At 33.2% G+C, this 27918-nt stretch overlaps 1 protein-coding gene across 2 annotated transcripts in view; it reads right to left on the bottom strand.

The window, feature by feature from the left end:
* The window catches only part of UBA6 (ubiquitin like modifier activating enzyme 6), a 79806-nt gene continuing 51888 nt past the window's right edge, over positions 1–27918 (bottom strand). Inside the window, exons 17-33 of one of the 2 annotated variants that reach the window (XM_024747676.1) lie at positions 26767–26847; positions 23197–23274; positions 21261–21442; positions 19593–19698; positions 17717–17806; positions 17404–17484; positions 16299–16427; positions 14803–14854; positions 14652–14715; positions 13260–13329; positions 11741–11812; positions 9091–9208; positions 7719–7912; positions 6843–6970; positions 4405–4492; positions 4129–4223; positions 1–2339 (exon numbers count right to left, since the gene is read on the bottom strand). In XM_024747676.1, coding sequence (XP_024603444.1) covers positions 2204–2339; positions 4129–4223; positions 4405–4492; positions 6843–6970; positions 7719–7912; positions 9091–9208; positions 11741–11812; positions 13260–13329; positions 14652–14715; positions 14803–14854; positions 16299–16427; positions 17404–17484; positions 17717–17806; positions 19593–19698; positions 21261–21442; positions 23197–23274; positions 26767–26847 — 1764 coding nt within the window. In that variant the 3' untranslated portion in view covers positions 1–2203. The remainder of the gene's footprint in view (positions 2340–4128; positions 4224–4404; positions 4493–6842; positions 6971–7718; positions 7913–9090; positions 9209–11740; positions 11813–13259; positions 13330–14651; positions 14716–14802; positions 14855–16298; positions 16428–17403; positions 17485–17716; positions 17807–19592; positions 19699–21260; positions 21443–23196; positions 23275–26766; positions 26848–27918) is intronic. The other variant, XM_024747677.1, reaches the window with a different exon arrangement.

The following is a 27918-nucleotide window of genomic DNA, read 5'->3' as shown; positions in this document are numbered from 1 at the left end:
TATTGTCAAATTTCTTAATTTATTTTTAATAAGTAAAAAATCACTCAGTGGTACCATACAAATCATTAATTTTTGCACCTGGTATTTCAATCACCAGCACTGATCTCATGGTACAGAAATAAAACAGATAATGAAAAAAAACCGTCATTAAATTCACGCTGGTTTTCCAGCCTAGTAGAACTATACAGAAGAAACTAATGGCAATAACCATTACAGAAAAAAAAGCAATGACAATATGGTTTCAGATTTAATCACAAAACGAACTTAATCCTTACTGATTTTATTTATATTTGTTAAAGCACTGATCTCTATAAATAAGAATTGATAGCACGGTTCTGTTCTAAATTTACTGCTGAAGAGATGTGGAGATTTAGATCAAATATAAGCAAGCTACTAGATCATAGTCGAGAATTGTTGAATGGCTACCTGGAAAATATCAGTTATTGTCATAGAACACAAAACAAAAAAGTGGGAACAGACTTCTTATAGGAAAGTGCTTTTACTGCTGCTAGCCTCTAAAGTTCCAAGCCATAGAGCTTTGATATTCCTGGATTCAATTTTAAGTAATATTAATTTTAAGCATTATATTTGCAATATACATGATGGGAGAGGGTAGGATACGATGAACCAAAATTAACTGCTTATTTCAAAGGTAGCCATTTCCTTTAAACTCATCCTGTCCACTTATCCTCACCTCCAACGCAGACTACCCTTTATTCATACAAATTCACCCTCCACTCCTAAAATATATTTTCCCAATTGGATGATACTTTTACAAAAGAATGAAACAATACAGCTGGTTGACCAAGTAACTTAAACTATTTGTAAGTGGAATAAAAGGAAAGTTAAGTAGAGAATATAAAAATATACCAAATTGGAGTAATACTGATGTGAATCTAGTTTTTAATTTATCAAAGTACCTATTAATGGTTTGAACAGAATAGCAGAAGAAAAGCAGCTAGAGGGAAATGACTTTCTGTGGTTACAAAATGCCAATTGCTTTAGAATGCATGACAGCCCTGGAAATAAAAGAAACACTTGCTGTTTTCACTGAGTTTACAGTATTGAGTACACTTTATGTTATTTTAATGAAAGCATTTCTATGAACATATGCAATAGCTCATATCAGAAAACAGAAAGTTTCTATCAATAAAGACCTAAAAAAATAAATTTTTATCTTTGTCAACTCCCTTTCTGGGAATGTAGAATTAAATAATACATTTCCCTTTAAAATAAAATATTAATTTATGATTATTTTTTCTGTCCATTAGGCTGCTGGAAGAAAAAAAATCAAGACTAAACTAGTGATAATTTTTTAATTTCTACTTTTCATCTACTGCTAAGGACACTCCCTTTACAAAACCTTTTAGTCTTATATACTATGACAATCAGGTTTAGAGTTCCAAATAAATAAAATAGCCATACTAGAAGGCATACTAAAGAATCAAATGACTAGCCATATTTATCTGTTCACATTCATGGATTCTCTAAGCGGGTTGTCAGAGTCCATATGCTATTGTTAACATTTAGTCGCAGTTAACACCTGTCATCTGATGCGCTTGCTCATGACTTACAACACTGATGCTATCAGCAAAAGATCCTGATTTTAGGGAGACAGTGATATAACAAACTCTGGTTAAATCAGCAGAGGTAACATGTCAGTAAACTGTAACTTTTAAAGTTTTAAGAGTAACTACTCTTCATCCACTGCTACCATCCCTGCTCCATTGGTGTTAAATTCAAAGCCTCATCATGAGAGGTGCAGGGAGCCAAACACTGTTTGTATAGAAAAATGGGCCTCAAATACTAAACAAAAAGAAATTCATAAAATGGGATTAAACTTTTTGGATAGTTGCATTTGTTATTTTCAATTTCTTGATCTTTTATTTCTTATGGTCTTAGATACATTCTTTTTTCCTTCTTTTCATCCAAAGAGGTTAATACACAATTTTTTTGTAAGCATTATAAAACAGCATTCCAGTTCGAAGTTGCTTGTGAGCACATCCACATATGAAGCACTACACATGTGTATACTATGCTTCAAAATGCTTTACAATTCTTCACTGTAGTTTTTTACTGATGTTTCCCTTAAATCAAGGCTTCATCAACGAGAAATCCATAGCATTATGAGCTGACTCTTTAAGCTCCTGAATAAGTGCATTTTTTCCAAAATCAAGTAGTCCTAAATTTAAGACAACTTCTGTTAATCAGTGTCATGACTAAAGTAGTATCTTACTGGAGGTCCAGGTAAATCTTCATCTCCATCAGTATCTGGAGCAAATGACACAGTAAGATCCACATATTTCTTTTCAGTAGAAGGTTTCACAAGTTTATGCATTCTAAGGAAAAATAAGCAAGGAAAAATAATTTGGTAAATTCTGTAAAATTAAAGAGTGATTTGGTGATAATGTTGTCCAAAGAATCTGGGCTTGTTTAAATTTATTTTTAAATCTAATAATTCACCTGCTTTCATATAATTATTTTCTTTACTAAAAGCTCTAAAATCAAGACATTCTTTTACCTAACAGTTAATCAATTTTTACCTTTGCTGGTAATGATAAGGAATACAGACCACTTATTTAAAAACAAAAACAAAAAACTCCACAGAAAAAAACCTAAAATGTGAGATATGATTTTAAAAAATGAATATATCAAATATAGATCCCTGCCCTTGTGAATGAAGCTTATATTGGTGGGAGGGGAGAGACAATAAATAATACAGTAACTGTTAGACAGTGATAAATGCTATGAGAAAGAGGAAAAGTAGAGCAGCGTAAAAGAGATTAGGCATGCTAGGCTGGGGTACCAGACAGGATGCAGTATTAAATAGGGTTCAGAGAGGCCTCTTCAGGAAGTGCAAAGACCAGAGGTGAGAGTTAGTCAGATGGCCATCTCAGAAAGAGTTGCAAGCAGAGGGAAAAACTAGAGCAAAGGTCGCACGTTGGAGACTGGAATGTTCAAGGAAAAGTAAGGAGGCCAGTATAACTGGAATATTGTGAGCAAGGAGAGAGAAGTATGAAAGGAACTTGGAAGGATAAGTGGGAACTAGATAATTTAGGGCCTTGCAGACCACTGTAAAGACTAGCTGTTTTCCTCCCTCTCTTCCTTTAGGTCTCTGCTCAAATGTCAGCCTTTCACATCAGAATATGACGGGCAGGGACTTCCATAGTGGTGCAGTGGTTAAGAATCTGACTGCCAATGCAGGGGACATGGGTTCGAGCCCTGGTCCAGGAAGATCCCACATGCCTCGGAGCAACTAAGCCCGTGCGCCACAACTATTGAGCCTGCGCTCTAGAGCCCGCGAGCCACAACTACTGAGCCCATGAGCCAAAACTACTGAAGCCCGCATGCCTAGAGCCCGTGCTCCACAAGAGAAGCCATTGTAATGAGAAGCACGCGCAGCGCAATGAAAAGTAGCCTCTTCTTGCCACAACTAGAGAAAGCCTGCACGCAGCAACAAAGACCCAATGCAGCCAAAAATAAGTATAAAATAAATAAATAAATCTTTAACAACAACAACAAAAAGAATATGACAGGCAGAGGGAATATCTAGATTGCCCAATATACTGTACCAACTTAATACCCCCTTATTCTGCTTTATTTTTCCACAGCACTTATCACCATCTTACATACATATTTAATTGTTATGTAGACTCCTCAAGCAGGGCAGGGACTCTGCTTTGCTCACTGCTGTATCCCTAATGTTTATAAAAGTACCTGGTACATAGCAGGCATTCTTTAAAAAAATCTGTTGAATAAATGAAAATAACAATTCGGCATTTAAAAAAAATACTTCAGTCTCACAAGCCTAGTCCTTATGTGTTTGCATATAAGAGGTGCATCTACTTTTACTTGGTATATTGACCAAATCAGGTTTCTAAGCCTATTAGCTTATAAGATGACCCTGAATGATAATAAACTCACAAGGGTATTATAATCCTATAAATCTCACTTGATAGGTAGCCTGTGGAGCTTGGCAGAGTCACTGTCTTTATTACTGCCATTAGATAGGAGTAAATCACATATTTTTATCTGAACTTCAATAACCTCTATATTTAATTTTCTAGTGTGCATCCAACTTATATTTCAACTTTTGAGAATATCTTGCATATAATGTTCAATACTTACGTTAACTTCAATCTTTTTGCATGACCAGGCATTACAGGGACATAAAGCATTTTGACTCCCTGTACCACCATTGTTGGCTCAATTCCATACTTCTCCTGAAAGTGAATACCCAAAAGAAACAATCAAAGCTCCACCCAAATATAAAATGCTGGATGACAATGTTTTACAACCAGTTAAAAGAGAGAAAACTCCTGCTAAATAATATTTATAAAAACCTCTAACGAAATTATGTATAAAACTAACAGACTCAAAGCAACTAATGAATAATTGTCTCACTTTGACTGCATTTATGAAATCCAAGAGGGTGAACTCTTCTTTTCCATGTATAATCCATCTGTCCCAAATTGTAAATGATATTCCATTTCTGTTGTAGAAAAATATTCAGAACAAAAACATTTAAATTTTCTTCCCTTTAGTAATAATAAAAAATCCCAGAAGTCCACTATTTGTGATTTAGCTAGATATTAATGTGGGAATAAAAAAGGAAAATATAACAAAATATTCCATAATTCCATCTTACTTCCCCATCACACCACACAGGTAACCACTTTTATCAGTACCTTGTTTATCTTTCCAGTGTCTTATTATAAATCAGTATGTCTTAGCAAGAGAGTTCCATTTCTTTCTTTAAACAGTTGCATGAGTTTCACTGTGTGGATGTTCCAGTCTCCTATTACTAGACACTTAGGTTGTTCCAATCTTTGGCTATGATAAACAATGCCAAAATGAATATCCTGTTCATATATCATTTGAGATGAGTGCAAATGTATCTGCAAGTTTGAAATATAGTGCTATATTTGCCTTAATATGGGTTATATTATTTTATACTCTCATCAGTAATGTATGACAGTGCTTTCTCATACTCTTGCCAAGATAATAGTTTTCAAATTTTTGGTTGTTACCAATTTAAAAATTGAAAAATGGAAGTCCAGGGGAATTGATTTGCTTTGTCATACAACTTTTGGAACTAGATTCTTAATCTCATTATCCATTAGTCAGACACTAGAATGGCTTCTAATTCATCTGAATTAGGCAGACAGATGAAACCATAGAAAGTACAATGCTAAACAGTGTGGCCGATTATGTATTGTGAGAGTTCTATGGCTAGTTTAGTCAGCAATGCTTCATGCTACATGCAAAAGAATAAAATTGGACTCCTATCTTACACCACACACAAAAATTACCTCAGAATAGATTGAAGACTTGAATGTAAGACCTGAAACCTAAAACTCCTAGAAGAAAACTTAGGTGGTAAGCTCCTTGACACTGGTTTTGGTGATAAAGTTTTTAGATTTGACACCAAAAGTAAAGGCAACAAAAGCAAAAATAAACAAGTGGAACTACATCAAACTAAAAATCTTCTACACAGCAAAGAAAACCACTAACAAACTGAAAAGGCAACCTACCGACTCGGAGAAAATATTTGCAAATCATATATCTGGTAAGGGGTTAATATCCAAAATATATAACAAACACATACAACTCTACAGCAAAAAACCCAAACAATCCAATAATAAAATAGGCAGAGGACCTGAAAAGACATTTGTCCAAAGCAGACATACAGATTGGCCAACAGGTACATGAAAAGATGCTTAATTATCACTAATTATTAGGGAAATACAAATAGAAACCACAATGAGATATCACTGTACACTTATTAGGATGGCTATCATCAAAAAACAGAAGATAACAAGTGTTGGCAAGGATGTGAAGGAATTGGAACTCTTGTACATTCTTGGTGGGAATGTAAAAATGATACAGTCACTATGGAAAGCAGTATATAGGTTCTTTAAAAAATTAAAAACAGAACTACCATATGATCTAGCAATTCCACTCGTGGGTATTTATCTAAAGAAAATGCAAACACTAACTTGAAAAGGTATCTGTACTCCCATGTTCACTGCAGCATTACCTGTAATACCTAAGACATGGAATCAATCTAAGTGTCCATTGATGAATGGATAAAGAAAGTGTGGTACTATATATAATGAAGTATTATTCAGCCATAAAAGGAACGAAATCCTGCCATTTGTGACAACATGGATGGACCTTGAAGACGTTATGCTAAGTGAAATAAGTCAGACAGAGAAAGACAGATATCTTATCATCTCATGTATATGTGGAATCTAAAACAAACAAATCCCACAAAAAACTCAACCAACCAACCAGACAAAACCCAAAAACATCCCAAGCTCACAGATATAGAGAACACTGATAGTGCCAGAAACAGGTGGTGAGGGTGGGCAAATGGATAAAGGGAGTCAAAAGGTACAAACTTCTGGTTGTAAGATGAGTAAATCATGGATATATAATGTGAAGCATGGTGACTATAGTTAATAATACTCTACTGCATATTTGAAAGTTGCTGAGTGAGTAAATCTTAAATGTTCTTATCATCAGAAAAAAAAATTCTATAACTATGTATGATAATGGATGGTGACTGGGCTTATTGTAATCATTTCACAGCATATACCAGTGTTGAATCATTGTGTTGTACACTTGAAACTAATTTAATGCTGTATGTCAATTATACAATAAAAAAAGAAAAAAAAAGAAATGCTACATGAAGATGGAGTTTTGACCTCATCATGAAGTGATGTAAGAGTTTATATATATAGGAGAAAAGGAGAGATAAAGCTATTATTTATCCCTTTTAAAAGGTAAAAAAATTATTTCATTCTCATTATGCAAGAGAAACACACCTTCATGCATACCTGATTTCAGTTTTTCTTACTTCAGATGCCTCTGTAAACACTATAATTGGAATGGCTAAGTTAAAGAAACAATTTTTGTAAGCTTCAAATGGATAGTCACCAGCTACTTTGATCATCTCCAGTGCAACCTAGATAAAAGAAGGTGATCTGATTATATAAATAGCCTAAAACTATTCATGACTTTAATTGCATCTATATAATTTTCCTGAATTCTTCTCAAGCATTTCTGTGTAGAGAATAAAAGCAGCTATTGGACTGGAGTAATATAAATTTCTTATAAGCCTCTAACTAATTTGACCATGTAATCTTCCTACTTTGAAAGCAGATATCAGAAGTCAAGCAATACAGCAGTCTAAAATCATTTAATAATAGGAACAATAATTACATAGCTTCTAAGAATAACACTACAGTAAGGTATAATAACTAGGGCCATCCTAAAGATTTTAAATCATTAAGGAAAGACTAAATTTAAAGAAATCCAAATCACTAACAGAAATTACATTTATTTTAAGACAAAGAACTAAAATCCAATATAATCAAAGAGCAAAGATTAGGGTAGTTCATTTTATTCAAGAAAAATAGAGCATTTGGATTGTATAGAGGATACAAAGATGATGAAGAGGATTATTGCCTGTAAGAAAAGTTATACTCTATCTTGACAGAGCTTATTTTTTTACATTAAAATGTCTGTATTATCTGTAAAAGTTCAAAATACAGATTACTGTATTTTCAGAAATATCTTACAATTTTAAATTATAAGATCAATATGTATCCCTCCTTCTCTAAGATCTCTGAGTGAATGTTTGGGGTGGTGTAATAGGGAAGACAGAAAAGAAGCAATGAATAACAAGCATTTTCAAAGAATCATAATCTCACCAAGCCAGTAACTGCAGCAGTGGATGTTGCTATAGCAGGTATAATTCTACCTGCTATGCGTTTTGTTTTCAAACGGTCAGCTGGTTCAATGCTATACATTTTGGCACGAAGATTTGATGCAGCTGTGATGAAATCTATGTGTCCATTACGATCATCATCTTTTTCAAATGAAAGCACTGCCATCTGAAGGTCACCTGATGACAACAACCAGAAAAACAAAGTTTCCTAGTAAGTGATAAAGGCTTTACTAGGTAAAAAGCAAGGCAGTGTGGGTTCACTACTGTTAAAGATTCCTTTTTGTTTACGTTTGCAAATGACTGAAAAATACAACGACAACAACAACATCCAGGGAACTGAAGTTACTGAAGGATACGAAAATGATGGCTTTAAAACCACTAAATTAGAAGTTTTAATATTTAAAAAAAAAAACCTTTCTAAAAAAACATAAAAATAAGAAAGCCATGTACATCTGCTATTAAGTGGCTTACAATAAAAAAGTCAACACTGGGTACTGTTCAAAAATTGATTTCATAAATACTACTCTGAAACATTTTACCTCTGATAACTAAGAATAGGGTATATATTGGTCAAATAAAAATAAGTGTCTTTATGAAAGATTTCTAGATTAGTGGTTCCTCAGATCATTCTGTAGACAGGTGTAGTTTAATCTGTGATGAAACGAGAAAGTAAGAAATGGTAATATGTTTTTTCTAGAATTATAATTATTAACTTAGGATATAAACCTTTTACTTGCAAAATATATAGCTGGCTAATCTCCTGAATTTTACTGGTCTTTGTGTAAAATCCCCAAAGTTTGGAAACTGCTAATTTATGTAGTAGAAAGGTGCTGAGCAGGTCTAAAAACATGAGCTAATACAGATCTGTTTTTAAGGAATTAAAAGTTCAGTTTCCCTATATTTAAGACCATTTAGCAAAGGTGTACATAAGTCAGGTTTATATTCCCTGTGTGTAATTATGGAGACTAACAAGCCAAGAAGAAATCTGTCTATGATTTTTTTTCCTAAAGTGATTTCACTGGATCTCAGGGTTAGTCTCCAAAGGACTCCATGTTTTCTTCATTATGCTAGCCATAAGTTAAAAAGGAATCACACAATAGAATCTCAAGAACTAAAACAATCAGAACAGCAAAAACAAAGCAGAATTACATTTCAGCCTTCTACGGTAGGGAAATGGTGGAGAAAGTTATGAATTTAGTCACAGTTAAAAATGAACAGTGACTTTCATATGATCATGGAATCAAGTAATATCATTATTATTGTTATGATTTAATCCCACAACCTTCTGAGTGTACAGTTAAGTGAAAATAAAAATCCCTTTAGTTCAAAACATTTTTATAAAGATTTCCCCTTACTTGTGGTAGCTTCACTAGATGAAATAGCCTTTTCCAGTTGGAAAACAGCATTCCTCTCATCTTCACTGCTAACAGGAACATGGTCTGGTTTCCTTGCAGTTTCATCTGTTTGAACAACCTTTAAATATATGTATGTATATTCATTAATGATATCACATCCTACACCTAAGTTTGACTAACAAATCTGTTTTTATCAAATAAGTCACAAAAAGAAAACATTCTATTGGTTTAATTAGATTATTAATCATTATGGTCCAATGTATTTTACACCTTCTATTGTTAAGTAATATTATGTTATTTACATATTTATTATCTACTGCCTCACACTGACATGTAAACTCTATGAGAACAGGGATCTTTATCTTGTTCACTGAAATAACCTCAATATATCTAAAATAAACTTGCTCATAGTGGGTGTTAAAAATACTTACTGAATAGTTTATAAGATCTAAGTTCATACAACTCTCTCTTAAAATTCCACACTAAAATAAAGTTAATGTTAATCAACAGTTTGTGATTCTGACAAATCAACTTCAAACCAAATGACATACCTCTAACTAGTGCAGAGCTATTTTCTGTCTCCAAAGAAACTGACGAAATCCACAAAATATATAATATGGGCATCTTTTAAATATTTATTGACTACTGAAAAGAAGTTCTATCCCAAAGAATATGTCTTCCTTCATATAGCTGCATGCTTAGGGCAGCACATATAAGTGATTTATCTTTAACAAGGGCAGTGAAGTTAATATTCTCAAACCAAGAAACTAGCTACACATCATCATTAAAATACTATTTCTTATTAAAAAAACATCCAATTCACATTTTTACATATTAAATATGATTATAAATATTTGAGAAATATTAAGGAGTCAGAGAAGCAGTAATTTTTATTTGCCAGAATGTGTAGTTGATTTTTTTTGGCTATGGCATCTTTTAACTAGGAGTGCCAGACGCTGAAGCTTCAGTGGGAGCTGCTTCAAGGAGTGGTGAAAAAGCTCATAAGTCATGTTAAAATTGCTCAGGGTAATTTATGCCACCAAAACTTCGACACAGAAAGAAGCAATTCAAGCTAGAAAACATACTGAAGAGCAGTAGAGACCTGTAAAGTTATTGATGCATATTTCCTTGGCTTCTGTCTAGCAGCTTTGCCCATTGGAAACATGGGCTAGGAAGCTTCTTTATATAGGAATTTTGTTTTTCCTTTCTGTACTTTCGTTCTTGATAAACTACAAGTCATGAACATTTCATTCAGAAAACCTATTTACTTGCACAAAATGAACTGCCTACAAGTTTTCCTTGTCCCTAAAATAAAAATACAGAGTGGAAGACGGCACACACCACTTCCTACTTGAATTCTGCAGAGAGGCACTCATTACTCCACATTTTCCAGTATAGCTAAAGGTAAACGGAACAGAAGATTGTTCTGTGGTTTATTTCTTTTTAGAGTGCATATGAAAAGGCACATAATGAACATGTGAAAAAGAAAAATATTTAGTATTTTCAAACTTTTTTATTTACCCTGCCTAAATTTCATGTTCCATCTTTATTAATACTCCCTGTCTTTCTCCTTCCAACATATTTGCCGACAAAATCCCAACCCTTGTTACAATCCAATTTACCAGCTATTCTACAGTAGCACCCAAGCTGCTAAATGCCTTTTCTCCAGCCACATGTAGTGGAATACATTAAGTGGAATTAACATTAAGTGGATCTTAAATATTATCTCAAAATTCTACAACATCTTCTAATTCCCCACTTTTCCCACTCCCCTAGGCAATTATTTCACATCTTTTTTTTCTCTGCTCAAACTTCCTCTATCTTCTCTCTGTCACTCGGAGCGATTAAGCTTGCTTCTTTTTTTCAACTAAGAAAATAATCTTTTTTTCTTGCACACTCAAACCAATTCCTTACAAATCCTGTCAGGGCTACTGCAAAATGTGCACAGAATCCAACCTCTTACCACATCTTCCCTGTTACCCACTACCCCTGTTTGATGGTTCATTCAAACCACCATCACATCTTGACTATAATCTCCTAATAGCTATTTCTGCTTCCCCTCTCATGTCCTAATCATTCTTAACACAATCGCCAGGGTCATCCTTTTAAATATGTCAGGCTGTGTCCTCTGCTTAAAATCCTCCACTGGCTTCTTATCCCATAATAAAACATGAAGTACTTATAACCCTCACTACCTCTCCAATCTCGCTATCTACCACTCTTCTCTTGCATATTCTCCTCCAGAAAAATTCTAGCCTTCAAAGTCTTTCAAGGCCTTTCTCTGAACTTGTTCCTGCCGTCTGTACTGCTCTTTCACCAGATAACAGTATGGCTCACTCCCTCACTTCCTTCAGGCTTCTGCTCAAATGTTACCATATCAGAGAAGCTTTCCCCTTTTATCTTGTATAAGATGACACCAGCTCCATTACCCTTTGTTTTCCCTGTTTTATTTTTTCTTATTAGCACTTATGCCCATAATGCAATATTACATAATTATTGGCACTTTTTTTTAATAGTCTGCCTCTGGCCCAACTCGCACAAGAACAAGAATTTTGTTTTGTTCCTACGGGCTTCTCCAGGTTTAGAAAGAGACTTGACACAAGTAGAAGTTCAATAACTATTTGCTAAATTAATGAACTTGTACACATACCTTGTTGGAAGGTCTGAATTCCTGAATCTTTACTTCGGAAAGAATATTCAACAGGGTATCTGCTGATAAGTCCTGGTTTTTAAAACAGTAATTTTATCAACATATTCTTAAAATTCTGAATTCTAAACCTAAAAAACAACCTAAAAAAGGTCCTTTATCATACTAAATATTTGAATAATTTATGATATAACTGTTTAGACCACATCTGTTTGTGACATTTACTTTTATTTCTATAGAAATACCATCCACAAAGGCTGGGAAGTGGGGGTGGTGTGTGTAAAAAAGTACTTGTTAGTCAACAAACCTTAAATCTTAGTTCTTTCCACAAATTTTTTTTTTTTTTTTTTTTGGCCGTGCCATGCAGCAGGTGGGATCTTCCCCGACCAGGGATCAAACCCGTGCCCCCTGCACTGAGAGCATGGAGTCTTAACCACTGGACTGCCAGGGAAGTCCATCCACAAATTTTTAAAAAGGTAGTTTTAGGACTGGTTTTATCAGACAGAGTGCCTTGAGATCAGGAACTATCTCTTCATTGTTTTACAAAGTTCCCTGCAGAAAGTTATACTCAATATACATTGACTCACAGTAAATGGAATTCATACCTTTGGAAGCAGGAAAATATTTAAATGGTTCAGGATAAACTTAGATGAATTTAAGGCTATATACATGTTTATTATTAAGAATCTACTTAGGAAAAACTGAGACACAGTGCTTTTGAGGTCACCTACAACTCATCACAAAATTATCACTCTTTTCACAAAAAGAATACCCAACTGAATGCTACTATTTTTACCAGACATTTATGGTATATTTTACTGCGTGTTAATTCCAAAAGGGATTAATGTACAACAGGCATTTTTATCTAGATCCAAAATAGCCAATTCTAGTTATGGATCTGGCTCATATTTCCCATTTAGCCTAGTACCTAAAAGTATATTAATTTATTTAGCTCTATTATGCATTTGAGAAGGAAAATTCACTAATGCAGACCTGCCTTTCAAATAAAACTGTATTAGATCCCTTTACATATGAGTCAATGAAGACGATGTCTAAGAGAAAAGGTATAAATGATAAAAGTAAAGAAATGTCAATGTAGGCTAGCATTTTCAAATCTCCTGAAAAGCATATGTTAATTTCACAAAAATAAGCCAAACAAATGATAACAGAGTCACTAAGAAATATTTTAAAATTGTTATGAAATAGGTCACTTTGGGTTTTCAGAGTAATTACAATAATTAAAGTTAGTAGGTTATAAATGTTTTAAAAATAAAGTAAGACTGCTTTTACAAATATTTGTTTCGCTACTTAAGTTCAGAAAAAAAAGTGACTTTCTTCCACTTAGTGATGCTGCAATGAGATTTTAGCTTCTGCTTTATTAGAATGGGCAACACTAGAACAAAATGAAGTTTATATCGAAGAATGATTCTTGTAACATAAAACACATTTTGATGATGCAATTAGCTAAGTCATCTAATTCTAACCTTTTCTATCACTTGTTAGGGCTTGAAGAATATCTTACCTCTTCTGTAAATGGAATGCAATAGACTGTAGCATATAATTTTGCAGCATTCAGAAGGAAACTGAAGTGCCTTTTGAAATTAAAAAATAAAGTGTGAATGCACAGTTTCAAAGATGTTTACCAGAAACTATAGCCTTTAAAATGTTGAAGATAAGTAATTACAGAATTTTTGTTACAGGATTATTTTTTTTAAAGTTAGGCAATGAAATTCTGGTCTAGACCAAGGCATTGTAGAAGTTATAAAAGAGAAAACATCACATGTTTATCCTCATAAGCACTAATATTCAGGTAGTGATCAAGACTACTTTGGGGAGAGAAGTGGCCAGAAGTAGAAAAATTATTGGAAGAAAATTCATTTTAATTCATAAGAAAATATTACAAACTTGGTTTTAAAGAGTGTACAATAAGTTCAAACTAAGCAAATGAGTTTGTTTAAAAACAAAAAAGGTAAGTTTTACAGAAGAAGCAATCAGGGCTTCCCTGGTGGCGCAGTGGTTAAGAATCCACCTGCCAGTGCAGGGGACATGGGTTCAAGCCCTGGTTCGGGAAGATACCACATGCCGTGGAGAAACTAAGCCCGGGTGCCACAGCTACTGAGCCTGCGCTCTAGAGCCACAACTACTGAAGCCCGTGCGCCTAGAGCCCATGTTCTGCAACAAGAAGAGCCCCTGCAATGAGAAGCCTGCGCACCGCAACGAAGAGTAGCCCCCCGCTCGCCACAACTAGAGAAAGCCCAAGCGCAGCAACGAAGCCCCAAAGCAGCCAAAGATAAATAAATAAATGAATTTATTAAAAAAAAAAAAGAAGCAGCAATCAGGATAAGGTGACTAGAATAAGCACCAGAGGAAAAAACTAAGCACAGAATTATTTGTTGAAAGGAAGGTTAACAAGCTAAGTGTTTAATTAAAATATATACATATAAGTGTGTTTGTGTATAAAATGCATATCTAAGATAGATAGGATATACAGGCATTTACTCAAAGATGAACTCCTTTGAAAATTAACCTGAGATTATTTAGGGAGTTATTTAGTAGTGATCATTTTCCCCCATGTAACTAAAGTTTCTTATATACTGACTTCATTAAATAGGAAAACATCTGTCTTCATTTTACTTTTTTAATGAATAATGTCAAAGAGATGATACTTTGGTTGTACTTTAGAGAAGACAAAAATAATAAGATTATTTACCATGTAAATAAGTAGATTCACCTATGTGTGGGGAGAAGTATTGTGGCTGGCTTTGTTGGCCAAAATGCTATGCTAACTCTTAGATTAACAGGGATGCAATAATTTAACATTAAAGAGCCTGCAGTTTTCACCCTCCAATGTAAACCTATACAGTTAAGAAGTTTACAATGAAGGATGTATATAAAACTGGATATATATACTTACAAAGGTTCATTTAGATCAAATTTTAATGGAGAGGGGGGCCTTTTTGGTGACTGCCAAAACAAACCTAACAAAATACAAAATATTATTTTCAGTGTCAGCAGTCAGTAATAAATTGCATTAAACTTTCTTCTCAACACTGATATATACTTACTGCCATCTTTTAATCGTGTGTCCAGAGGGAAACAGTGAAGAAGCTGAAGAGCCTAAAGAAAAAATTGAATTAAAAAAAAATCACTACTTAATATTAACTGAAGTAAAAAAACCTCAAAAAACAACATAAATAAAAAGATATATAGTGAAGTCTTCCAGTCACCGTGTACTCAATCTGCCCATTCTCCTGTCACTGCCCCCCACCCCAACTTGGAATAACCTCTATTGCTATTTTTTATCAACACTTATATAGTCTTTTTTCTTTTTTTTGCATCTATGGCAAACATGAATATAGATTATTTTATCCCTTTTCACAAACGGTGGCATATTTTACATATCATTCTGCTCCTTTCAAAGAGCTAGTCCTTAAAACAAGCAAATAAAAAACAGTAAAAATACATAGTATTTTATATTTTGAAATGATATGCTGCTTGAGATTTGCTTCAAAACCATCTGGGGGAGGGTATATTAGGTGGGATTATAGATGAAATAAGATTTTCTATGAGCTGTTAATTGTTAAACCTGGGTGACAAATATATGAGGAATACATGGAGATTAATTATATGCTATTTTCTCTATTATTTCTGTGGTTGAATTTTTCCATGATTAAAAAAAAGTTAAAAAACCCATAGAAGGAGAAAAAAGAGTTCTGTAGATTTTGAAACATGAGGTCATTGATAGTCATGGTAAGAGTAATTTCAATAGTCGTGGGGAAAGAAGACACATTTACTGGATGAAGATATGGCAACAGTTAGTATAGACCACTTTTCCAAGAAGCAGAGTGAAAAACAGGAATAAGTATAATTTAAAGACTTTAAAAGATGAGCTTATTTTATATTCCAATAGGTAAGAGCCTAAAGAGAGGGAGAGACTAAACAGAGTGCAGGACACATTCAAGCTTCTGTATGTAACTGGAGTAAGAATAACAGCTAATATTTCACTAAATATTTATGGGATGGACCAGGTTCTATGCTAAAGACTTTGCATGTATTAACTCACTTGATCCTCACCACTATGCTATGAGTCAGGCACCAATTTATTACTCCCATTTTACAATGAGGAAACAGACAAAATGTGATTATTAGATATATATGGGGAAGGCAAAATTCCAACAAAATTTCTGATGGAATCTCTATTCTCTCAGTCTCTTGCTTTACTCTGAACAACAAACTTCTTTATGATTACTGATTAAATGTATTCCTTCTTCTCTAGAAGGAAACCCTATTTTATTAAAACCCATTTTGTACACAGAAAGACAAGGATTAGTTAAATGTATAACTGACAAGCCAATGGGTGGAGTTTAAATGCATTCTTTAATCAGTAACATTCAGGGAGAAATTAGTTGTGTGCCCGTCACTTGTTCTCAGTTAACTTACTAATTTCTGAAAAGCTTCCTGAAAGAAAGAGTACACATTTTCAGGTCAATGAAATTAATTTCATAGTAATTAAATGAGCCAAGTTTAGACTTTTTCTTAATGTTTTATAATGTATACTTACCTTATGGTTAAAATATTTTTCAAACTTTAATCTTGCTAATTCTACACAGTGGGACCAATTTCTAGGTCTTCTGCTAAGTAACTTAATAACTTGAAAACAGCCTTCTAAACTGTGTCCAGTTTGTATCTTCTAGAATGAAAGGAAAAAAGAAAACAAAGCAAATACATGTCCAATTAATCACACAAACACACATGCACATATTCCCAGGAAATGTCAGCCAAAGTTTGAAGTGCCAGCTCATGTGTCTTATGATTTTATTATTTTCACCTCATGCTCCCTGTCCCCGTCTTTCTACTTTCCCTCTTTCTTTTCTTTTCTGGAGGGGAAATGGGAAAAGATAGTATGTAAAATGTTAACTCTAAAGTTTCTTATCTCCCAAGTTATCCTCATGTCTTGCTAGTGGTAAGTTAGTACTATGTATGTACTTACTATACGAAGTGCTATGAATAATATTTTACACTAAAAAGCTGGCATTTTTAGTGTAGGATTAAAGGAAAGTGAAAAAACAGCTTTCAAGTTGCCTTCACCATGAGACTAATAAATCTGAGACCATTCCTACTCCTGAAATTTTCACTAAAACTTACTTCAGTTTTTTCCAAAGAGCTTAACAATCTGTTTTATTATTTGTAGCTCTCTTATCATTTATCAAATCCTTATCAGGTTGAACCATATGAATTGCTGTTCTGTGAGTCAAACATGGTAAAATATTTGCAACTCCATATAGTTTGACCAAATTAAAAATGAAGGGTTATTTGTGACCTGCTAACTTCGAGATTCCTCATATACTTACTATATACAATATTAATGTATAAACTCTGTTTAAGGAGGTAAACTATTTATAGGCAACCTGAAAATAAGATTACACTGACATAAAGTGTTGGGGTTAGCAGATGCAAACTACTATATACAGAATGGATAAACGACAAGGTTCTACTGTATAAGACAAGGAACTAAATTCAAAATCCTGTGATAAATCATAATGGAAAAGAATATGAAAAAGAATGTATATACATATAACTGAATCATTTTGCTGTACAGCAGAAATTACCACAACATTGGAAATCAACTACACTTCAATTAAAAAAGAAAGTATATTGTTTTTTACCTTTAAGACTTCTTCTGCAGATGTATAGGTTTGCCAAAATTTGTTAAACAACGAAGGCTTGTAGGAAAAGGAACTTTCAAACTATAAGGGAAAAGAGGAAAACACGTTACAAATAAAAGTATGTTTAAAAGTTGGAAATATCTGATGAACTGGGCAATTGGGATTGACATGTATACACTGATGTGTATAAAATTGATGACTAATAAGAACCTGCTGTATATAAAAATAAATTAAATTAAAAAATTTTAAAAAAAGTTGAATATATCATCTTTTCTACTTCAAAGAAAAATTTCTTAAAAAATATCTTTATTACCTTATCTCTTGCCCATTGTATAGTGTGTTCAATAGCAGCTGGAAAGGACTTTAGGGTACAAAATGGTATTTCTTCTTCTGGGGGATCCCGCTATTTTATAAAATATGACAACAGTTAAGAGAAGCAATGACAATTTTTTATGGAATGAATTTACTTGAGTGTTTTAAGACCATTAAAAAACAAAATTCAAAAATAAAACAAATCCAACATTTTTTTATCTTCTTTCTCCTACACATTAAGAAGAAAAGATTATTCTTTTGACACTTAACCCACGTGTTTATAGCCATGTAACAACAAACACAAATTCTATTGTCACTTATTATCTGTGCACTCCTTTGGTACCATGTAGTACTCATATAGCAGATTATCATATATAATTACCTTTTTTTGTTTTCTCCAAGTATCAAGGTGACATTTAACACTTTAAATATTCTGCATTTTGAAAAATAATTCAAGAATTCCCAATATAGTGCCCACATACCGTTTCTTTCTCCAGGCAGAAAAAATATTTGTAAGCAGGAATCATATGTTCTTGATGCTTGGTATAGTTTCTTGCAGAAATTGTGTATTACATAAATGACAAATGTCTATGCTGTGTCATATGAAAAAGTACCATTGAAGAAATTCATATTCTCTTAAAGGGTACATTTGGTACATTTAGTCTTATGGGCTTACCCAATCTAAAACAACTCTGTCTCTTTTTACTTAGAGATTTTATTTTAGTGTGTTGATCTACAAAATACCACGGAATATTTTATAAACCAAAAAGGAAAGCCAGATGGAGTATTCAATTCTAGTTTTTCTGAGTATGAAGTTAGAGAATATACATATAGGAGAAGGGGAAGATGTGGTAGAGAGAATCAAGGGAACTTTCGGAATTTTTAACATCCCCTACTTTGAAAATCTTCTAGTATGATCCCAGCATATCATGATTTTCTCCACCTAATTTCCTTCAAATCAAACTTATCAATTTTGTCTATTATAGTGTTTTCACTATATAAACTTCTGATTGCATGAGAGTAAAGGGGAAAACAAATTTTATTAAAATTAAAAAAATTTTCTAAACCAAACATATCCATTAAATAAAGGGATATTTATGTTTGTAAAATAATATTCTTCTTTCAATTTTACAACTTGGGTTGACCTTTTTAAAAAATTTTTTAAAATTAATTAATTAATTTATTTTTTGCGGTACGTGGGCCTCTCACTGTTGTGGTCTCTCCCATTGCGGAGCACAGGCTCCGGACGCGCAGGCTCAGCAGCCATGGCTCACGGGCCCAGCCGCTCTGCAGCATGTGGGATCTTCCCGGACCGGGGCAAGAACCCGTGTCCCCTGCATCGGCAGGGGGACTCTCAACCACTGCACCACCAGGGAAGCCCAACCTTTTTTTTTTTTTTTAAATCCTCAAGCCTACATTTCTTAGACCAGTGATTTTCAAAGTTGGTAGTATCGCAAAATCACTCGTGGAGGTTAAAAAAAAAAAAGTCACACCTATATCATTTGTATAAAATATATTGTTATAAATGGCTTGGTCCCTCATATGGAGAAACCGAGTCTTCAGTAAGATTTTGGGTGGGTCACCAGTTCAAAGGTTGCTAAAAACTAATCAAGCAGCTCTGAGAAACAAACAGTAAACACAAGAAAAATATTCCAGAAAGACCGGAAACAAAATTTTGATGATTAAAAAAATAAGTTCAGCTACATTTAAAAAAATGTCTATACACATATGCACAGACATCATTGGCAGATCAAAAACAGAACGGATTAGGAATGCTAAACCAAATTTGCTGACTAATGAAGAGAAATAAACCGTGAGATATAAAAATGATGAGATATAAAGAAGAGATATTTACTTTAAAAAAGTGGTTCACTTACATGACTATTATAGGATTCAGTTAAATGAGGTACAATAACTTCAGTGTGTCCCTTAGTGCCCATTGTTCCAGAATCTAAGAGGGGCCGTAGATTTGCTAAGCAACGGCTATGTGAAAAGAAAATAGGTAACAAACATAAAAGTGAGCAGTAACAATGTAAGCAGAGGACAACTTACCAATTTCTACTGACCATTTCACATGTTGATCACTTCTTGGATATAACACTTTAGGAAACAGATACACGACCACCAAACAACCCATTTATTATTACCATCCCCTTCCTCCCACAAACTTTGTTGCTCACTCTAGCAATTTTTGTCTCTACCTTCCATTCCCAACTTTGGTAGTTTTAGAACAAGACACATTACGTTTATCTTGTTCTAAAACTCCTACACAGAATGGATAAACAACAAGGTCCTAATGTGTAGCACAGGGAACTATATTCAATATCCCGTGATAAACCATAATGGAAAAGAATATAAAAAAAGAATGTCTCTATGTGTAAAACTGAGTCACTGCTCTACAGTAGAGATTGCCACAACATTGTAAATCAACTATACTTCAATAAGAAAACAGAAAAAACAAACTCCTATCAAATTTTGGGCTTCAACTTTTTTTCCTCTGGGTTAACTCTGAATTAATGTGTTACCCTTTCTTTTCTTGTTTTCTATTTCTTCTTTGGTTCATTTTCTGACTATAAGTTCTACCTCACTATATCTTTTCAACATTTTCTTCATCCCAAACCTTCTTTCTCAATACTTACGATACCTATATTCAACATACTTTATTTAATTTCTTAAAGTTTCTTTTTTGCCTTTCTCTGCAAAAGTTTACAAACTTTCCACTGTACTCTCAACTGGTAAATTTTCCTGCTAATAAATCTGCTCTAGCACCCTAACATTAGAGAGTCATACAAAGATATAAGAAAGATTATGTTAAGGTGTATACATCATAGTCATTTATTCATCTACTTATTTAACAAATATTTACTGAATGACACCATGTGTTGGGCACTGAGGACAGAGTGATGGGAAAATAAATAATAACTGAATAAATGATTTAGTGAGGAAACAAATATTAAATAAATGTGCATGGCAATAAAAAATAAGTGCTATGAAGGAAAAATGAGTGCTGTGAAAGATTATCTTAGGAGGATCTAATTTAGAATTCAGGGGTTAAAGAAAGTCTGTTTGAATAAAGACATTTAGGCTGAAACTGAAAGGATGAGAGAAAAAACTAAAGGAAGTGAAGAGTAAGTAGGCAGATTTGGGGTCAGGAGCTTTAGAACAAGATAAACATAATTTCCTGAGGTTGAAGGAGATCATGTACAAGTCCCTGAGGTGAAAAGTGTTAGATGCCCCCACTGTAAGAACTGAAAGAAAGAATGTGTGGCTAGAATAAGGGGAACCAGGGAGAAACAGTAAATTTTAAGCTGGAGTGGTGGACAGATGGCAGATACTCTATGAAAAACATTTAGGCCATTTTAAAGATTTTTAATTTTATCCTGTCTCTAGTGGGAAATCATCAAAAGGCTTGGGTTCAAGGAGAACTATAATAGGAACATAAAGAATAATCAGAAACTTCGGTAACTTTTCAATAAATAGGTGTGAGAAATGAAGTGAAAACAAAAGAAAGACAATTTCTATGAACCTGAATTTCAAGAACATACCTGTCTACGTATCTCCTGGCTTCCACATTATCTAATGCTGTAATAATTATATCCTGCTTAGTATAGAACTCATCATTGTAAATCACCTCGGTGGCTGGACATACTTTGTTCAAGTGTGCATCTATCTTTAATTGAGGATTTATTTTCAGGGTTGCATCAGCAGCAGTATAGCTTTTAGGTTTCTAAACAAATAACATATAAAAACAGAAGAAATAAATGGTAAACAGGAAAAATAGACCATGACTGAACTTAAAACATTTTTTATATGAAGAATAATGTAATGAGACCAGTTTTCATTTTTAATTTGTGGATATTACATTCACTGTGGTCATGCTGCATTTAGTAATGCACATTAGAATTAATAATTCATACATTTTGTTTTTTTTGCGGTATGCGGGCCTCTCACCGCCGTGGCCCCTCCTGCTGCGGAGCACAGGCTCCGGACGCGCAGGCCCAGCGGCCATGGCCCATGGGCCCAGCCGCTCTGCGGCACGTGGGATCCTCCCAGACCAAGGCACGAACCCGTGTCCCCTGCATCGCAGGCGGATTCTCAACCACTGCGCCACCAGGGAAGCCCCATAATTCATACATTAATAAAAATGTAAACAACTTCTATTTTACAGCTAAGTGCTCTGTAATTCTTAAAATATTAGTTAAAAGTCTAATTAAAAGTACATTTTTCCCTAGTAATGAGGTTTGAATCAAGTAAGTGCCTAGAAAAAAAAATGAGAACACATTCAGTACAATATTAGAAATCCAAGTTCTATAGAATATGAATTCTCAGAGGTATGGTAACATAATATCAATATTTTGGTACTAAAATGTTTAAAAAATTTTACCATTTCTGGATGGAAATAAAAAATTATTATATATGTTTCAGTTTTATAAAAAGAGTACCCTTTCTTTTCTTTTAGAGTTAGTGATCATTTTTAAATCACTGGTGTCCTTTCAGGTGCTATCATAGTTTATTTGGGAGTACTGGCTCTAACACTAAGTATCTATAGATCATTCAGCTTGAACGACCGCATCTAGTTTTAATGGTATCTGTCTCTTCTCATATTGTTAGATGGACATGTTTTTACTTCTCAGTGCTATTAGCATTCATACATACAAATTGTAAACTTTGTCAGAAGTGTAAAACAAACAGGCTTTAATAGTTCTTTTATAAGTAAAATGCACAAAGGTCTGTGAATGAATCTTATCACATAAATTTTAGTTCATGAGAGACCCTGTTACTTAGTTCTTTGTATTTGGATAGGTGAGGTCATTCGGTTAACTATGCCACTATATAACTATATACAAGTATGCTTTAATTACTTTCCTGTTCATGACATTTCTTAGTTTACTAAGATTCTCAATGAGTTGTAGGACAACAAAGTGAAAAAAATTTCTAAAGAGTAAATTTGCTTGACTGACTAAATTGTTTCTTTTACTGACTTAAATATTTTGACCTCCATAAAAAAGACTGAAAATAAGCATTATTTTATAATAAAAAGGGATGTTAAATAATCAAACAAGAGCAAAAGAGCAAAAAATTCTCAAACTTTACCTGTTTTGTAATAAAGGTTAATAAAGAAGACAGTGCCAAATTTGTCATCTATAAAAACTTCAAATTAGGGAAGCTGTTTTTATATCCTAAGATGTTTCTAAAATTACATAGATACATCTTGATTATAAAATGAAAAAAATACTGCCCATCATTCACAACTCAGATTTTAACACCCAAAATCAATGCAAAAACTAATTTTTATATTAAAAAATAATTATATATTTTCTCTATTGTCATTCCCATTATTTGATAATTTGAGAGATTCTAATAAAATAAAGAAGATACTATGCTTGTTCAAGCTCCATATTCTATTTATAAAAAGGAAACTCTCTTCTTTTTTGTATAACATAATAGATGATTCAAATTTGAAACAGTATAACAACACACCTGTATGTGATGAGGACGAAATAGAAACTGTCTATTCAAGTTGGATTTTTCTATCAAGTCAGGATCTGTTACTGTAACCTAATACCAAGGAAAAAAATGGCTGAAATTACATAAGAGATAAATTTAAATCTACTTTGTTTTTCTCTGAATGACTAAAACAACTCCCACAAGTTATTCTAAATTATTTTGGCTGGTGAAAGTTATAATACAAATACTCCAAAACTGGTTACCAATACTACTGTTTTTATACTTATATTTAATGATAATGTTTAGCATACGAACATGTCAAACAAAACAGCTGAAACCAACTGCAACTCCTACTCAAAACTTTTTTTTAACTATTCATAACAAAATAAAGGTTTAACATCACTATCACATTTTAGAACCGTAATGGATTAGCCATAGAGGAGTTAGCTCTTCTTTCTATACATATTTATTCTCAGTCTCAATTGATTGGGAAAGAAAGCCTGCATGTTTCAATTTGAAAGCTCTTGCTAAAGCAGAGGTCTACGAACTACAGTGCAGGCAGGCTGCCTGTTTTTGTAAATAAATTTTACTGAACACTGTCATGCCACTTTATGGCTGTTTTCATACTGTAATGGCAGAGCTCAGCAGCTGTGACAGAGCCTTAAGATCAACAAGCCTAGAACAGCTACAATATAGTTAAGAAAAAGTTTGCAGACCCCCATTCTAAAGGATGAAAGATTAAAGTAAACAGATCCAAGATAATCTAAAAAGTACTCATAATGCATTTGCCACTTAAGCTAGTATTTGTAAAAGATTTCACTAGAAGCAGTATTCTCAGAGTGTGTTCCAGCTGTTACATGTTGATTTGTATTCCCAAACACATTCACTTTCTTTTAGCTGGCATTTCAGATATATATATATACATATATATGTATATATATAGAGCTGAAATGCCAGCTAAAAGAAAGTGAATGTGTTTGGGAATACAAATCAACATGTAACAGCTGGAACACACTCTGAGAATTTAATTACGTGTTAGAGGGTATCTCTTTGAAATGGGGGGGAAAAAAGCACAGAAAATGTCCTTTAAGAAAAAGCTTAATCAATGTATACTTATTGTGATTACTGATTAAAAAGCTTTTTCTTCTACCTCCCCCAACCCTACTTTTTATCCACTTTTTTTTGTTTGTTCTTCTACTGGATTGATCAAGTATTCTTGATTCTAATCCTCCCTCAATGCCCCTGTCAACCCCTCACTGAACTGATTTGGAAGTTAAATCTCTATTTTTATGTGGTGATCTTCAAAATTTTAACATGTACATGTGACTTAAGATCTAAAATTAAAATCTCCATCTTCCTCCTGAACAACTGGAGGATATCTGAACTCTCTCTTCTGTTTTCCATATCAATGAACATTTTACTTATTCTTAACCAGCCCACCCCCAAACTGGTCAATATTTTAATTAAAGGTTTTAAAAATTAATGCTTATTTAAATCTAAGAATGTTGATAAATGCCTCTACTTACCCTTGCTTCACACATTGCCTGTATTAATCCATAGTTCTTTCAGTGAGAATAAGCAGTAATCTTTCATCATTTTACTAGTCAATTATCTTTTTTTTTTTTTTTTCCTCTTAACAGATAATTTAGCTGGGTATAGAAATCTAGGTTGATAATCCCTTGCACTATAAAGATATGCTTCTCTATCTTCAGGTGTGCATTTATTGCTGATGAGAAGTCTACTAAGTAATCTCTCTTTTTATCTTTGCTTTTGATTTGTTTGGGATTAGTTTACCTTTTCAATCTGAACACACTTGTCTCTTCAACTCTGGAAACTTGTCATTATCCTTGGAATATATTACTTCTTCTCCCTTATCTTTACTCTCTCTGGAAATTCTACTACACTTACGTTGGACCATGCAAATGTATCCTCTTCCATTTAAAAAAAAAGAATCTTTCTATACTATATTTTGGGTATTTATCTTCTTTTCATCAATTCTCACTTCAGCTATATTGGAATTTTAAGTTCACTGATTATACAAAAATTCTTCCTTGGCTTTTTGTGAAAATTCCAGTGCCTTTTTCTCTCATGTTTCCATTCCTCTTTCTATGTCTTTGGTCATTTTTAACTTTACAGTTTGTTCTATTATCTGTAGCACGCCTATTATCTATAGTTCTTAGAGAGTTAATTCTTCTATTTTCATTGGCTGATTCTTCCAGGTGGTACCTTTTCCTAGTAGACTGTCATTTTTCATTGTAAATTGTCTTGAATGGATGTTGATTTCTCTGCATAGTCCTATGTACTCTCAGTGTGTAAGTACCACCATGATGTGGTTTTGCATTTGTTTTAATCAGAGGTTTCAATGGCCCTAAACTTGTTATATTCATTTCTCTTCTTGAAGTTTTTATATGATATAATTTTGGACCCCATACACCAGTGTGGTGCAGCTCTGAGTTATGATTTCTTACAAATGACTTTCTTTCTAGTTAATGTATTGGACATATATTTAAGACAGAAACACTTATGAGTCACCACAGCTTTTAGCTCAGGAATAATTTCTCTCTTGGTTCCTGGAACCTGGGGGTTTCTCTTTCCTTCCTTCTAGTTAGTTTGGCTACTTATGTAAACACTTTAAAAAAGAATAATTTATACAGCAAGACTATGCATTTGCAGTAGGCTAGAAATCTGTCCACATTAACTTACCTTGTTTTGTTACCTGAAGTAAGTAGGTTTATTTACTATAGTTCTTTTCCTGACTTTTATATGCTGATATGTATTATGAAGTTCCAAGGAGTAAAGTAGGTGACATCCAAACTTGTGTAACCAAGGATTTTTTTTTAAGAAATACTTTAAAAACTACCAGAACTAATAGTCATTTGTGGAACACAATTTAGGAAATGCTGAGCAGGAATAATATAACTGTAGGACATCTGCCTGTAACTGTGGCAGTAAGTTTAATAAACTATAAAATGTGAACTATTAAATAAACTTTAGTCATTTAATTACTCACTATTAGTCACCATGATAAATCTATGACATCACCACTGTAGTGTACATCTTAAAGGCAAACAGCATCAATGAAATACATTTTTATTTAAATATATGACATGGCTTTCCAGTTAACTGACATTTATCATCTTAAGAGTTTATACTGTATACCAAAGTTTACACTACTCACTCTTTTGATACTCACCAACTGAAACAATATTTGAGTACTCTGCAACTTTTTAATGTTAGCTTCTCCCATCTTAAATATTTATATAATAATAAGTAGTATCTAATAGAAATAACAGTATTAATGTGCTTTATTGTTTCAAAAGCCCTTTCACATTTGATCTTCATAATTACATTATGAGGCAGGTAGTACAGATAACAGTTTCACAATACTAAAGAAAGAAACTGAGGAGCAGAGAACTCAAGTTATTTGTCACAAGGTCACATAAATTTTGAAAAATGGTCAGGGTAGAATCAGAATCTTCCAATTTCTAGCCTAGTGGCTCTATCCTCAAAAACCAATACTTCAGATCCATGCAGTCAAATATGATTCAAAACTGGGCAGCAAAAGAAATATAAACTTTTAACTCTCAAGGATTTATATCTTACCATTCCCTTCTCTTTGCCTGTGCCAACACCTAGCAAAGCAAAATTTTTTAACATTTCACAGCCTATGGCTCCACATCCTACCTATGGAGAAGAAAAATAAAAGGTATCAGATTAAATAAAATTAAAATATCTACTTACTAAAGAGCAATTTCATCTTAAGTTTCTTCAAATGCTGTTACAATACATACTTTTAAAAATAATTTGAACTTTTAAAGTAACTTAAAAATCATTTTACTTTAAAATATTTAATGGTTCATGATATCATTATAAGTGTCTCGGTTAAAAAAATGTATAAATCATAGAAGGAAAAGCATAATATTTATAATTCCTTTAAAAAGAAGACATTTTAATATTCCACACAAAAGCCAAAGTTTGAACTCAGTTTTTATATAAGATGGAAACAAACAGCATGAAACAGTGCAACATTACAATTAAAAAGATTACTTGTTTATAGACAATTTTCTAAACTCATTTGATGAATATAACTATTCTAAGACGTTTAAGTAAAAACTAATAAGAGATTCTACATGCAGGTAAAAGCTCAGGAATACTGCTGATTTCCAAAATATTATTTAAAAAATGAATAATAAAAATCAGTAGTACTTTTAGGACTGATTATAATAATTTAAAAAAATAAGTGGCAGGAGAAGTCGTCTTATGCTATTGGGGAGAGCTTCCGTGTCAATGCACTAAGACATTTAAGAAAGACATATCCACCTACATATTCCTACATTTGGTAAGAAAAAACAAAAAAAAACCCCAAACCCACAATTTTTAATGTATTTCTAGAAAATCATTTAATGTTCAAAACTACTATACTCGTATTTTAACTTTACATGTACTAATTCTCTAGACGATGGGTTGGCAAACGTCTTCTATAAAGGGCCAGACAGTGAATGTTTTCAGCTTTGTAAGCGATATGGTCTTTTTCACAACTACTCAGCTCCACTATTATAGTATGAAAGAAGCCATAGACAGTATTTGAATAAATGGGCTTGGCTGTGTTCTCGTGAAACTTTATTTATAAAAACAGGCAGCAGGATGGATTTGGCCTGCAGGTACAGTTTACAAATTCCTGTTTTAAACATTTCCTGAATGTCTACTATGTTAGAAACTTTACTCAAATTTCCTTTAATAAATTAACTTGATATA

Source organism: Neophocaena asiaeorientalis, unplaced genomic scaffold (genome assembly GCF_003031525.2).
Source record: "Neophocaena asiaeorientalis asiaeorientalis breed wild unplaced genomic scaffold, Neophocaena_asiaeorientalis_V1.1 scaffold429, whole genome shotgun sequence".
In the NCBI taxonomy this organism is placed as follows: Eukaryota; Metazoa; Chordata; class Mammalia; order Artiodactyla; family Phocoenidae; genus Neophocaena; species Neophocaena asiaeorientalis.
This window is presented reverse-complemented; position numbering and strand designations above follow the sequence as displayed.